At 59.2% G+C, this 13,981-nt stretch overlaps 1 protein-coding gene across 15 annotated transcripts in view; it reads left to right on the forward strand.

Annotated features, from left to right (window-relative positions):
- RABGAP1 (RAB GTPase activating protein 1) overlaps positions 1-4,659 on the forward strand; it is a 191,193-nt gene extending 186,534 nt beyond the window's left edge. For all 15 annotated transcript variants that reach the window (XM_008273353.4, XM_008273352.4, XM_070056593.1 and 12 more), the window contains 3 exons: positions 277-348; positions 2,324-2,521; positions 3,157-4,659. In XM_008273353.4, the coding sequence (XP_008271575.1) occupies positions 277-348; positions 2,324-2,521; positions 3,157-3,279 (393 nt within the window). In that variant the 3' untranslated portion in view covers positions 3,280-4,659. The remainder of the gene's footprint in view (positions 1-276; positions 349-2,323; positions 2,522-3,156) is intronic.
- Positions 4,660-13,981: the final 9,322 nt, after the last annotated feature.

Below are 13,981 nucleotides of genomic sequence, written 5' to 3' on the forward strand. Positions count from 1 at the left end.
AAACTGCAATGCACAGCATGCTTGGGAGCCTTCGGGTGTCAGCGCCGAGGACCTGGCTGCCGCGCCCGCCCTGGCTGGTGTCACTGACTGACCGCGGCTCGTTCCTCTGCACCAGGACCCTGAGGGTGGCGCCTGGAGGCTCCGGGGACGTCTGGGCAGTGGGCGCGGCTGCCCGACCTCGCGCACTCCGCTCGCTGCTGTAGTCTGCCCAGAGCCCAGATCACGCACATGGTCACGTGGTCGGACAGTCACGTGGTTTCACGTTGTGTTCTGTAGATTTGTTCACAGTTGAGTGAGAGACTGGAGAAGCAGCAGACGGCTAATAAAGTGGAAATTGAGAGACTCCGGGTAAGTCTTCCTTTACCAAATACGTTCTATGCCCCCAGCTCCTCTTAGGGCTGTGCTCCGCCCGCTGGCTGTGGGAGGGGACGGTTGCTTTCCAAAGTGAGAAAAGCTGAGGGGCCTTGCCGAGGCGACTGGCCGGAGCCCGGGTGACTGACGGTGACGCTGCGGCTGCCGCCCAGGAAAACGAGAGGCCACAGGAGAGCCTGCACGCTGGACGCTTCTCCCCGCCCTGCGACTCGGAGCTCTGAGTGCCAGGCGCAGTTAGGACTGTTCGTGGTCCGCCGGCAGTGCGGGGCTGTTACGTGCATGCTTTAAGCTATACTACACCTGTGTTGGAATAGCAGGCACATCCCAAGATGAGTAATGTAAGAAAAGAACAGGTTCTCCAGCCTATTCCAGCTCAGTGGACGGGAGCTGGGCGCTGCTCTGTGCTCGGCAGGGCTGTGTCTGCACAGGGCGTCCTACCTGGAGCAGAGGGACCCCGACCGTAGGGCCCCAAGCATCTGCTCTTTGAAAACACCGCATTGCTTTATTCTCAAACTAACAGTGAGGATGCCTGCACCCAGCATAGGAACGCGAGTTTCCTGTCCATCTCAGGCTCCCGACTCCAGCTTCCTGCTCATGCAGACCCTGGGCGGCAGCGGTGATGGCTCATGTCAGCGGTTCCTCCATGCGTGGGGGAGATCTGCACTGGGTTCCTGGATCCTGGCTGTGCCTGGCCAGGTCCCTGCTCCTGGGGGCGTCTGAGGATGAACCAGCAGATGGGAGAAAGAGCGATGGATCTGTCTGTATCTCTCTCTCTCTCTCTCTCTCTCTCTCTCTCTATATATATATATATATATAATATATATGAGACATAAAATGTGTCTTACAGGGACATCTCATTTTAATAAAATACAGTGTGTATTTGTGATTTTTTATACACTTTAATCTTCAACTTTCATTCTCCCATGTTATTATTCTCAAAATTATATATATATATATAGAGAGAGAGAGAGCGAGCGCGAGCCTGCGCACTATATCTACCCATATCTACCCCCTTCTCTCCTCTCAGGTAGAAAGCTAGGTGACTGAAACTTTACCAACATTCTTGCATAAAATTTGGAAAATAAGAGGAAAACCCTTAAATCTCATTACCTAAAGATAATATCACCATTATTAACATTGTAGTGTGTATTATTATTTAGGGTTTTGTTTGTTTCATATTTACATTTGTAGAATTGGGACATTTTATAATTGATGCCTTTTTGTGGTTTAGCTGGCAGCTGTTTCCTTAAGAGACATAAAATGTGTCTTACAGGGACATCTCATTTTAATAAAATACAGTGTGTATTTGTGATTTTTCTATACACTTTAATCTTCAACTTTCATTCTCCCATGTTATTATTCTCAAAATTACTTCCATGTATAAAAAGCAATTTTTTTCAAAGATTCATTTATTTATTTGTTTATTTAATTGAAAGGCAGAGAGAGAAAGGTCAGTCTTCCATCACTGGTTCACTCTCCAAATGGCTACAATGGCCAGGACTAGGCCAGGCTAAAGCCAGAACCCAGGAACGTCATCCAGGTCTGCCAAAGGGGTACAGGGACATAGGCACTGGGGCCATCTTCCGCTGCTATGCCAGGCCATCAGCAGGGAGCTGGATTGGAAGTGGAACAGCCGGGATTTGAACCAGTGCCCGTATGCGATGCAGGTGTTGCAGGCGGGGCTTAGTCTGCCTCATCACAACACGGATGCCAGCACAGTAGTTGTAATTGCCCCCAGTGGTTGGCTAGTTTATTCCTGTCTTCAGCTGTGCAGTGAAATCCTGGTCCCTAAGCCTGTGTCTGGCCGTCCCTGGTCCCTCATTCCTCGGCCTGAGGTGCACTGCCTCTGGCACGGAGCTGCAGCCTGCGGAGCCCAGCACCTCCCCAGGGACGTGCCCGCGCCATCGTGCACGCCCGTTCCCGGCTCCTCACACCTGACCTCTCCTTTCAGCAAAAAGTGGACGACTGCGAGCGCTGCCGGGAGCTTTTCAGCAAAGAGGGGCGTGTGAGGGGCGTGAGCTCAGTGCAGGAGGTCGCGGACGAGGACACAGACGAGGAGAAGGAGCTGCTCAAGAACCAGCTGCGGGAGATGGAGCTGGAACTGGCCCAGACCAAGCTGCAGCTGGTGGAAGCAGAGTGTAAGATCCAGGTAACCAGCGGCCCGGGGTTCTGTAGCCCTCCCAGTTCGTTTGTGCTTAACCAGTGCATGTCTCAACAGCAGCCGGGGTTTAGACTGTCATGTGGAGAGCTCCCCACAAAGCTCGGATTCTTTCTGGTGGACAAAGAGCACAGGCTGTGGGTCTCAGCGGCACGCCTGGGCTCTTGCACTCTCCACGTGCAGCCGCTCAGCATCAGGGGAGATCACGAGGCCCCGTGTTGTGTGCGGACAAGGGCAGACTACACGGGAAAGGCACGGCAGGCGGTGATGGGGGGCCATGCAGAGCCTCAGGAAGCTCCTGGCACGGAGTAGGTGCCACAGACATGGACCCAGCACCTCGCCTGCCCTGCCACTGTTAGGACTTCGTGGATTTTTGCGTGGTCTGCCTGTTGTAGGTGGTGGACAGGAGCGGGGCCTAGTGGGGAGGCCCTTTGAATAGTTTAGGCAAGAAACGAGGTCGTGGCCAGGAGACTCCCAAGCCTTTCTCTGCCGACGTAAGACGGGTACCTCCAGAGCCCTCCCAACAGTGAAGAGTAAAACTCGAGTCCCTGGCTGAACCCCGGGGAAGGCGGTGGTGGTGGCCGTGGCCCTGGGGCCCGACATCCACATGGACACTTCTCTCGCAGGACCTGGAGCACCACTTGGGCCTCGCCCTCAGCGAGGTTCAGGCAGCCAAGAAGACGTGGTTCAACCGAACACTGAGCTCCATAAAGACAGCAACGGGGGTTCAGGGGAAAGAGACTTGCTAAGAGCCGCTGCCTCCGGACACCTTCAGAAAACACCTTTTGTTGCCTTCTTTGGCCAGATGTGTGATTCTGTGACATGTCCCAGGACCAGAACATACTTAAGTCAGACCCACAGACGTGCTTTGGTAGGTCACTGGCCCGGCGCTCCCGGAGCAGGCAGCCTGTGGGCAAGGCTCTCCTCACTACTGACGCTGACGCACCTGCTCGCTCAGCCGATGCCCTGCGAACACACGGCTCCAGGCCTCTTCCCTCACCAGCCTAAAGGCTGAGGGGACGCTACCAGAGTGTGGGGTCCTTCTGTGTGTTGGGTTTTTCTTTCCCCTAAACCTTTCATTTTTTTAAAATAAAATATACATACTATATATATATATATATATATATATCGGGGGTGGGGGAGGGAGATGGGGATCAGAAATCCCCGTCGTTCCTCCCTGCTTCGGTGCCAGCGCGGCCCCAGGTGGACTTGGAGAAGCACTGCGTTTGCGACAGGAGGGTCTCGCCGCAGTGGAAGCTCAGCTTCTGTTAAGCTTTGATGCACAGGTTTTGGTTTGGCATTATTCACGTCTGATCAATTCTATGCAACTCATAGTTTCTGTTAATTTTTTTAGGATTAGTTGCCAAAATGATTTACAAGCCTGGGCGCTGGGTGGTGACTCGACCGACTACGAGGCAGGATTAATCACAACATGGACAAAGCTTACCTTGTGTCATGTGTCATGTGTACATACATGTATCAGATCTTTCCCAGTGCCCCATGCGGTGTTCAGATCCCAGATGGAGACCGCTCATCTGTAACGGAATTATGTGGTGATGTGCGCACTTGATTTCACTCGAGGGTTGTTGGCCCCGGGCACTCCTTCACGCCATCAGTGAAGAACTCCCTCACTCCAAGCTTCCTAGTGTGTGAGTGTGAGTGCGTGTGTGTGTGAGGGAGGCCCGGCTGGGTGTGGACCTCCGCATTCCAACGTGCTGCAGTCTCACTTCCGAGAAGGCTGGGGTGGACGTTTGGCGCCTTTAGGAGAGTTGAGAGGCGTCATCTCCACAGTGGCAGGTGACAGCTGTGCTCTGTGACTGGCGACAAGAGGCACCGGCTTGTACATAGACACGTGGGCTGTTTCCCATCTCTTTTCTGCTGACCATACTAACGCTTGCCGAGGTCATGTGTGATGAGGGAGGTAGCAAGTGCACCCCTCCCCCAGGCCTCCCCTGTGCCGCTTGCTATGTCTGTCTTGTTCAGTTACCGGGTGCGTGGACGTTGTGCTAGGGTAGTTTCAGTGTGTCAACCTTAAGAACTGAAATATAAACAAGTAAAATTGTATTACTATTTCTTTTGTTGGTTTTATTTTAACAGCACATTCATTAAATATTTTGGTACAAACAGCACTGCTTTGTAAAACCCATTTGTATCATTATGTGCTTCTGCGCCCACCCCAGCCTCTTCCTCGCAGGGCAGCCGACGACCCCCCTTGGGTGAGGGGCTGAGGTTCTGTGGCCGCGGGGTGAGGAGCGGCCGCCTCTGCTTCCTGTCAGACGTCACCCGACCCCGACACAGTCTTGCAGGCGCTGTAGACACCGGCGTCGTGGAGTGGCCCGCGACACGTGTTTCTTCTGGGAGTCCAGTTCTCAGACGTGTGCGTGTGGTGCAGCAGTGATCAGGGGGCCTGGTGCGAGTCCGGGAGGCAGAATGCTCGGGTCTGCCTGCCGCCCGCACTGGAGACCCAGATGTGTTTCCGGGCTCCTGGCATCCTGGCTACTGCGGGCATTTATGAGGTGAATCAGCAGGTAAAGGACCTGCCTTTCTCTGTCTTGCAAATAAAGTTTAAAAAAAAAAAGGCAAACGCATCTCACCAGGCAGGGCTAGGAGAGGGGTGCCAGGGCCACAGCGTGCCTGTGCAGGGCAGCTGACTGGAGAGGAAGCAGGGGGTGCTGGGGTGCAGCGAGACCCTGCCAAGAACGCCGGCACAGTGCGACCAGGTCTCAAGAATCACTTACTTGAAAGGCACAGTTAACAGAGACGGGGCCAGGGCCGGGCCAGGCCAAAGCCAGGAGCCCAGCAAGCACCTGGCCATCCGCTGCAAAGCAGGGAGCCGGCCTGGGAGCAGAGCCGCCGGGAGGGGTGCCAGCATCCTAAGTGGCCCGCTCTGCCCTGTTCTTTTTCGTGGTAGTTCTTCCACATCCCTGCACCATAGGCCTCCGCCATCTGTCTACCATGTGCCTGCCCTTCAAGTGGAAGCAGGCCAGGATGCAGACCGTGGCTTCATGCCCATAAGAAGGGAACGTGGTGAGTGGGCCCTGTCCTCTCACTGGCCCGAGGCCGAGGGTGGGTGGACCACTGTGGCCAGCCTGCTCTTCCTGCTCCAGCCTCAAGGGCCCAGAACTGCCGACGCACCAAACGTAGGTGCAGTGGCGGAGAGGTGAGAGGCAGGCTCGAGGCGATTCACACACGGAGGGAAGGTCTGGGGAGAGCCCCGGAGAGTCGGGGAGCCAGCCTGCAGGGGTGGGGGACTCTCCGCCAATCCCATGGGAAGGCAGACTGGAAGGGAGCAAAGCCAGAGCAAGACAACCGGATGGAGCGAGTGATGGCACCGGGCAGAGGGCAGGCGTCGGGGCTGGTGGTCAGAGGCTGCCTTGGTATGGCCTGCTCGGGGGTTCTGAATTTCGACACCACTGCCATAGGGATGATACCCGTGCTGTGGGGTGCACACCACACCCCTCAAGGGTAGAGCCGTCCCTGGCCGAGAACCACTGCCATGGCCTGTATGCTGAAGCCGGGAGGGGCGTGGTGGGGAGGATGGGAACGGCCTCTAGAGTGAGGGCGGGCCCAGAAGGGGCGCCAGGCCGGCAGCGCAGGCGGTGCGAGGAGGAGCAGCGCCGTCAGCTGTAGGTCTTGAGCCCGGCTGTGACGGGCAGCGGAGGACCAGGGCGAGCGCTCGGTGAGAACCGTGGCAGGCGGCGGCGTAGTTGGTGCTGGCACTCGCGGATTCTGGGCCTAACCTTGGGCACCTTTAGGGCTGCTCGCAGGCCCATGGGAACGCGTGACCACACGACCAGGGGCTGCCAGCCTGAAGTCGCCACTTCTGTTCTCACTGCCAGGTTCTAGTGGCTGAGCTGAGCGCTGAGAGGAGTGAAGGAAAGGACAATCCAGAGGGCAGGCGGCAGCCGGGGCTGCTCAGGGACACGTCCAGTTCTGGTGCTGGGAGTTAACATCTTCCGGGATCCACTCGCGGGGTGATGAGGACAGGGGTGGGGACAGAGAGGACCGACCTTGGACCCAGTGAACGCGGGCTCTCTCCCTAAGGACCCTCCTCCTTACTGGGTGAAGAAGCGAGGGCCCGGGGGGAGCTTCCTGGTCTCAGGCACAGAGCTGGGGGTGCTAACTTCTAGGAGCAGCTGGGCGGCGGCAGGGGGTGGGAGTGGACCGCAAGCATACGTGGGGTTCTCACTCACCTTCCCACGCTGCTTCCCTGGTCTGCACGGGGCCAATGCTTGCGCCACAGCCGTCTCCTGGGCTCCCAGGACTCGCCGGGACACCCTGAGAGTTCCGTGGGCTTCTCCCGGTTTGACAAGTGAGGCAGGAAGGACTCCAGCTCCACCCTCTCCCCCACTTCTGCCTCAGGAGCCTGTCTGCTGTGGGCCGAGCACTGTGCCAGTCACAGACGAGACAGCCTGGCCTGGCAGACCCGGGCGAGCAGGAGCAGCAGGGGCGGGGCTGGCCGGGCCCAGCCTCGCAGGGGGCAGCTGGTTCACAGTGGCACAGTGGCACTCACCTGAAGACTCCCCGTCCGCCTCCTTCGTCGGCAGTCCGCATTCATTCCTCCGGGCTGGGCTGGCCGAGCCTCCCTGTGGTCTTGGGCTGTGCCTGTCACCAGAGCAGCTCACTGGCAGGAATCGCAGGTGGCAGCGGGGGCAGTAGGGGGAGCCCCAGCTCCGGGTTCCCACTGCTGCTCGCAGCCAAGTCTGTTCCCTGCCCCGCAGCACGGAGTATGGCCAAGACTTGGGAACAGACGTGAGGCCGCACGGGGAGGTGTGTGTGCAGTCCCCGGCAGACACATCTGCGCTCACAGTGAGCATGTGCAGCGTTCTGCTCACTGGGTGCGCGTTCTGCACCAGTGACGGGGGGGGGTTGGGGGGGCGGGGTTAAGGGCCACAGACAGGAGCATGAGTCAGGCTCTGGCCCCACTGCCCACTGTCAGGAACCCCACCTCCCACCCCCCAGATCGCCGTGAGGGCAGCAGGCGTCCTGAGCGTTTCCCAGAGGGTCCGGCACACAGCATCAGCCCATTGTGGTTTTAAGACGGAAGCATTTATTTTTATTCATCCAGACGGGGGGAATGCAACATGTCAGGGCATCCATACAAACTGCAGCCGACGGACCAGCGGGTCAGAGTCTCTGGCAGAGTCCAACACGGCGCGAGGGAGCCGCAGCGGGGGCGCCGCCTGCACGGCTAGCAGCAGGGCTTCCTGTGCGGGCCGGCCAGGCATCTCCAGGCGAGGCACTGAGAGTCCACTCCCGCGGGCTGCAGCTCCAGCCACGCCCAGGGTGAAAGTCAGAGTCCTACTGAAGCCCTGCCCCGGGGGACATCCACGGTGGTCGCGTTTCCAGTGGTCAACACAATACAGAACAAAGTTATTGCCAAGGACCTTGCGCTGTGAATTATACTATTTACACTTACATACTCAGAAAAACACAGTAGATAGATACAGGTAAGAGAGATTTCTAAAAACGAGCTTGGCCATTACCAGACCAGAGCGAGTTACAGCGAGGCGGCCGGTGTGCGGTGCGAAGTGGTGCACAGGGGAAGCTTCTCCACCCACAACTAGGCTCGGCCTGCGCCCGCAGCCAGGGCTTCAGGTCTACACTGGCCGATAAGCCCTACCTGTCCAAAAGGGCTGCACGCACCACGGAGGGTAGAACAAGACGCACAGCACAGGGGCTGTGGGGCTGGGGTCTGAGCCCTCCCCCAGAGCCCCCTGCCAAAAGCACCCTTGGGATCAAGCCCATGAGCCTCCCTGCTCCTGGAAGTGCACTAGCCCTAATGGTGGTACCTCAGGAGCCCGGCTTCCAAAGGAAGTGGCTGCTTACAGACACCAAAGGTTCGGCCCAGCAGGTCTGGGGGAAAGGCCTGAGTTCAGAGGTGCTCTGGGGAAGACAGATAAACACCACTAGAGGCTGAAGTGTGTGTCTGCTCAGAGAAGAGGACGCCGCGGGGTCCCCACGTGGCCCACGCAGGCCCTGGTGTGCTGGGAGGGAAGTCCACCTGGAGGCAGCACAGAGCCACAGCCAGCCCGGATTCCTGCGAGACAGAGCGGGACTGGGGAGGAGGAGCCTGCAAGATGCCTGCCAGTCAAGCAGCCTGTCCCGCCCCTCCCACTGCTGCAAAGCCACCGTATTAAGTGAGCCTGGGAAAGAGGGGTGCGGAGTGAACTCCACATGACTGTGCAGGGCCAACCTGAGCATGCGTGATGACCCAGGGAGCACTTCCGGCTCTATGGCAGGTAGTAACAGAGGTATTTTTGCAACTAGAGCTTGCCTGGCTAACTTTCAAATCCTACCTCACGCACAGGCCACTGGCCAGAGGAAGCCGGCGCGTGGGCCAAGAGATGCGCGCACCCGGACAGTGGGCCCTGCCGGAGGGCTGAGCGGTGCTCGGCCTGATTGGAGGCGGACAGCACGAGCCACCTGAAGAGGGGAAGGGGGCTGGACAGCTGAGACGCAACGTTCCGTCACGGCGGGCGAAGGAGCTTCCGAGCTGGCCTTTCTCCCATCCCTATTCTTGATCCATCTCCATGAACCATAAAAAGGAAAAACCGATTCTGATTCCCAGAATGGCAGAAACCTTTCGGTTAGAGTTAAAAAAAAAAAAAAAAAAAGCCTTTGTGACCATGTTTCCCTAAGCAGGAAGCAAGGCAGATGGCACGGAGCCTGGCACGGGCGGAGCAGGAGTGGCCTGGGCGGGGCTCCAGTTCGGTCGGGGCCTGAGGTGCCAGCAGACAAGAGCCTGCACGTAGGCGGGAGAGGGGACCAGAGCTGACCACACTAGCTGTGTGGCCGGGGCAGAATGCATCCCATTCACCAACGCCAAGGCCGGGCTCGTTTGTCCTTTCCCCCTCCAGGAACCCAAGAACTTCTCCAGGAGATGGGAGAGTGCTCTGCAGATGCGGCTGCACGCGCTGCTGTGAGAGGCTCAGGCAGCACACGTGGCCCCGGGAAGAGCAGCCAGCAAAGCCCCGGGGCACGGCCCCTCCTGGACAGAAGGCCACAGACCAGAGACTGTGCCACCATGGCCCACAGGCCAGTTCCATGACTGCCTGCCAGAAATCCGATTCACAATTTCACTGAGGGCAAGCGGCACCCAGCTAGGTTTTCACCGCTACTCTGCGAACCGTGGCTTCCTTCGGCCGCCCACGAAACCCGCGACGCCGGGTTCGGCCGCAGCAGCCACGGTACTGGGCAGGCCCAGTCTAACTCCCCCCAGGTCTGCTGCTCCCTGTGGGGCCAGCCCCGGGTCTGACTCCCCCCTGGCTTCTGGAGAGTGGAGGCCAGCGTCTCCCCTGCTCTCAGCGCTGCCCCCGTGCTGGCGAGCCCCGGGGCCGACAGAAGCGGCCGCCATGGGACCATGCTGAAGCACGGGGAGCCCAGCCCTAGTTACTTCTGAAGAGAGAGTGGCTGAGTTGTCTCCTCTGATGTGACAGCAGGAGAGAAAAAGCCTGAAGATGCGGAATTTCACCAAGCTGTGTGCTGTCTCAAAAGCGCGGCGCCCCGACACCCACAACCACCAGCTAAAGCCACCCCCCTCTGGCACTCTCACCTACTCCCTGACTGCACGGAGAGGTGTAACCTGTAACCACAGACTTGGTCTTCCACCAACGGGAGGGACGTTTCTAACAGGTCCTCAGGACCGTGTCCCCTCCTGAGCCAACTATCCACAGGGTCTCCCTGGCCCAGACAGGAGGCCCACGCTCCTGGGCACCGCGCTCCCAGCCTCACGGCCCCGTGCAGCCACGTGGAGTTCTCGCGTGTCCCTGGCTCAGCCCCAGCCATGCCTCCTCCGAGCCCCATCACGGGCGCTTCCCTAAGCGTTCAAGGGCAGCGGCTGCTGCTGCTCCTTCTCCGCGCCACGCGGAAGCCTCTGGGCAAAGACGGGGGCCCAGGTGGCACGTGGGAAGGAGATCTCCAGGCGTGACCGAGCGAAAGGGCACCGAAGGCCCATGGTCTCACCAGGGCCTGGCAAGACAGGGCCCAGGGTTTCCAGCAAGCGTCACCGGAGCACAGCCGTGCACCTCTACTGTGCCTGCTCCTGGGACGGGGCGGAACCAGCACACAGAGACTCCAGGTCCACGAAGCCTGAAATACCACCTGGCCCTTTAACAAGGTTCCTGACACCAAGTCTCAATCAGCGCTTCCTGTGTATTTTCCCATCAAAACACACAACGAGGGGACTCTGCTTGCTGTGGGGAGGACACAGAGGCCCTTGTAGGTAGACACTGCTCGTGCTAGAGTTAGGGTCAAAGCCACAGCTTCGAGCAGAGCTGTGGAAATGCACAAGACCTGACCCCTCCAGTCCAGGATGGGGCGTAAGAGGCAGGGCTGGGAGAGAAGCAGAACAGGCCTAAATCAACCCCTCGGTCAATCCACAAGTTGCCCTCCAATGACCATGTACAAAGCCTACACCATCCCCTGGCTAAAAAACCTGTTGCATGCATGCGGGGCCCAGGGGGCACTGGGAGGAGCGCTCCGGCGGCTCCTCCCACAGCGGGCACTGGTTCAGGCTCCTGTCCTGCCGCTGCGGCTCGGTCAGCCTCCCCCACATCGCCCTGCATCCTCTGGTCCTCAGCCATCTGGCTGTCCACTCAGCACCCGGAAATTCTTTCCGCTTTTGGGATGGTTGTAAACCCTGAAGGATACAGCACCCAGGGTCTTTCGTGAAGTCCTGAGACTGGCCATCTGCCCACCACCTCACCTCCCACGCTGCCTAAAAGGGTTCCCCACACACACACACTCTCCCCGACTGGACATCGCCAGATCTATGTCCAGCTGACCAGGAAGCACTTGCCTGCCTGTGAGCCGATGTGCTGATGTGCCCGGCTCCTCTCCTGACTCAGGGTCCCCAGAGTGCAGCCCCCAAGCACTCCCAGGCGTCTCCCCACACAGGAGATGGAACACATTCTGCTCCAGCCTGCTCAGTCCGGGGTTTGCTGCCCTCTGCTCCGGGTCTCAGCAGCAGGGAATCATGAACAGGTGCACAGGCTGGGAGAAGGCGTGGCCACGTCACACCCGAGCTCAGCCCAAACAACACACTACGGGGAGCTTTGCTTCACAGCGAACGACCAGCTCCTTGCTCAGACATGCACAGAGCTCGCCTCTTAGCCTCTCCTCAGGTCTGCCTGACCCACTTCCCCTGTCTCGACCCTTCTGGTATCCCTGACAGAATCATCCCGGGGCTCCCCATCAGAGCCCTGACCCTTGGGCCTCTACCTGGGGTGCCTTCAGTCGTCCCGAGCTCCTCGGGCGCCGCCCGGCTCCCGCCGCACCTCCTGGAAAACCTCCTCTGTACTTCCTTTGACCTCGCCTCCGAGGGCCGGGAGAGTTTTAGAAGGCTGAGCACCACTGACCAAAGGGAACCCTAGCATCAGAGACCCCCAACCCCCAGGGTCTCCTTCCAGTAAGAGCCCACACTGATGGCCTGGGCGGGACAGCCAGCAGCCAACACGTGGATGGAGGCGAACACAGAATACACACCTCCCCCTGCACCCCCTTCCCCGCTTCCAGCCCCCAAGGGTCCCTCTACATCCACACTTGATCACAGGGCTGTTACCGCACAGAAAGGTGTGCAGCTGGAGAGAACCAGACTGCCCAGCCCAGGACTGATGGCCACCTTGCCAGGCGCCAACAGAAAGAGTGAGCCTGGGAAGACTGGGATTCGGAGGGACGGCAGGAGGGGCAGGGGCAAGCGAGCTGGTTAAGCCACACAGCCTGAGCACGACCGTCTGGAGCAAAGGGGAGCAGGGCGCGCCGCAGCGAGGAGGGCGCCGCGGCGAGGACGCGTGGCCTTGGGACGCAGCGCGGTGCCGGCGGGCACGGCCGGGACGCGGGCGCTGTGCTACTTGCAGTGGTATAATCTGGGGCAAGTCACTTTATCTAAGCCTCCATTTCCTCATTTGGAAAAGAAGAAAATCTCCAGAAACTAACCTCTAAGCAAGGGCTTGTGGTAACTCTACCAGCAGAGTAAGACATGCCACTTCCTCTCTGGGGCTGAGGCTCACTGCTAGGAGCGCGCTGTTTTGCCACAACAAGCCAGGTGGTTTGGAGAGCTCCCTGGGCTCCAGCGCCCCCAGCAGGAGGGGAACAACCATCCAGGCCTGCACTACTTCACTGAGATGCCAGAGCAGACGGGGAGAAACAGGAGGGGGGCCTTGCACAGCACGTGTGGCAGGAGCGCCAGCAGGGGCCCCTCACCCCCACGGCAGGGCCCAGGGCCCAGCCAGCCGGGGCCTTCCAACGGCTTCCTCTCTCAGGCTGCCCTCTGGGAGGAGGGCACCACCAGCTGCCAAGAAGACGCCTTGGGTGAGCGGCGAATTCTCCTTCCCTAAAAAGGATTCCGAGGCCATCTCTATACGCAGCCACCTTCCTGAGGGGCCCAGCTGGCGTCGATTAGGAAAGGCGTCGGTGAGGCAGCCGACAGCAGACGGCGGCGGGCGCGGGGCAGGGCTCGCCAGGCGCAGGCCCAGCATGAAGGAAGGGAGGCGAGTGAACACCCGACGGGCAGACGCTGCCGGCAGGGACAAGAGGCCTGGCACGTGCCCTGCCCGGGAGCACCTCCCCACGTGCACGGCCCCCACCTGGGGGGCTCCTGCTCCCTTTACTCGGCCAAAGCCTCCCCAGCCTTCCTTCAGCATCCCGTCAGGCCAGGCAGGCAGTGCGCACTCAGAAAATCTAGCCAAGTGAAAAAGCATGTGCCTTGGTTTCCCACTGACATCTAAGCAGCCCAGAAAACACTTTAAATGCCAAAGCTTCCTGTGTTTACACAGCCGCTGACAGTCCGAGCCTGTCCCGCTAGGCTGGAACTGGTCTAGGGCAACCTGCAGTCAGAAGGCCTGGACTCCAGTTTCATTCTGGACTTTGCACCCATCGGTCGGTGTAGCAGAAAAAGGCTGTGGGCAGGACACAGCTGGGTGTCATCCGTGGCTCTAGATGGGGTGTCACTGTCACCTCAGAGACCACCGCCGTAAGGCAGCCATCTGGGAACTGGCAGGCATGCCCACGACGCGGCCCCTGATACTTTTTCGGCATTTTCCTTCCTCTGCACCATTCCCGACTTCTCAGCCTGCAGCCCCCAGCCCAAATGACCCATCTAAACTGCAGGCCAGTGGCGAGCCCAGGGACGTGCAGGGACTCCTGAAGACAGAGACCCTCCATGCGTACTCAGTAAAGGATCAAAGTAGGAGAACCTTAGCACACAGAAAGAGACCGGGTTTCCGGACAGTGCTAGGCAGTGTCCCGGCCGTGGCCGGGTGGCAGCAGCAGATGCTCCTGCATCTCCCACTCCAGCGGCTCCCCCCACCACCACCACCCCCCCGGCAGAGGCAGCATCGCTCAGCTGCAGGAGCGGCAAAGTTCTGCCCAGGACGAGCAAGGCCCTCCTTAGGAGGTGCCAGCTGTTAGGCTGCGAACAAATGGTTGACCGAATGAGGCAAAGATCCTACC

Source organism: Oryctolagus cuniculus, chromosome 1 (assembly GCF_964237555.1).
Source record: "Oryctolagus cuniculus chromosome 1, mOryCun1.1, whole genome shotgun sequence".
Lineage (NCBI taxonomy): Eukaryota > Metazoa > Chordata > Mammalia > Lagomorpha > Leporidae > Oryctolagus > Oryctolagus cuniculus.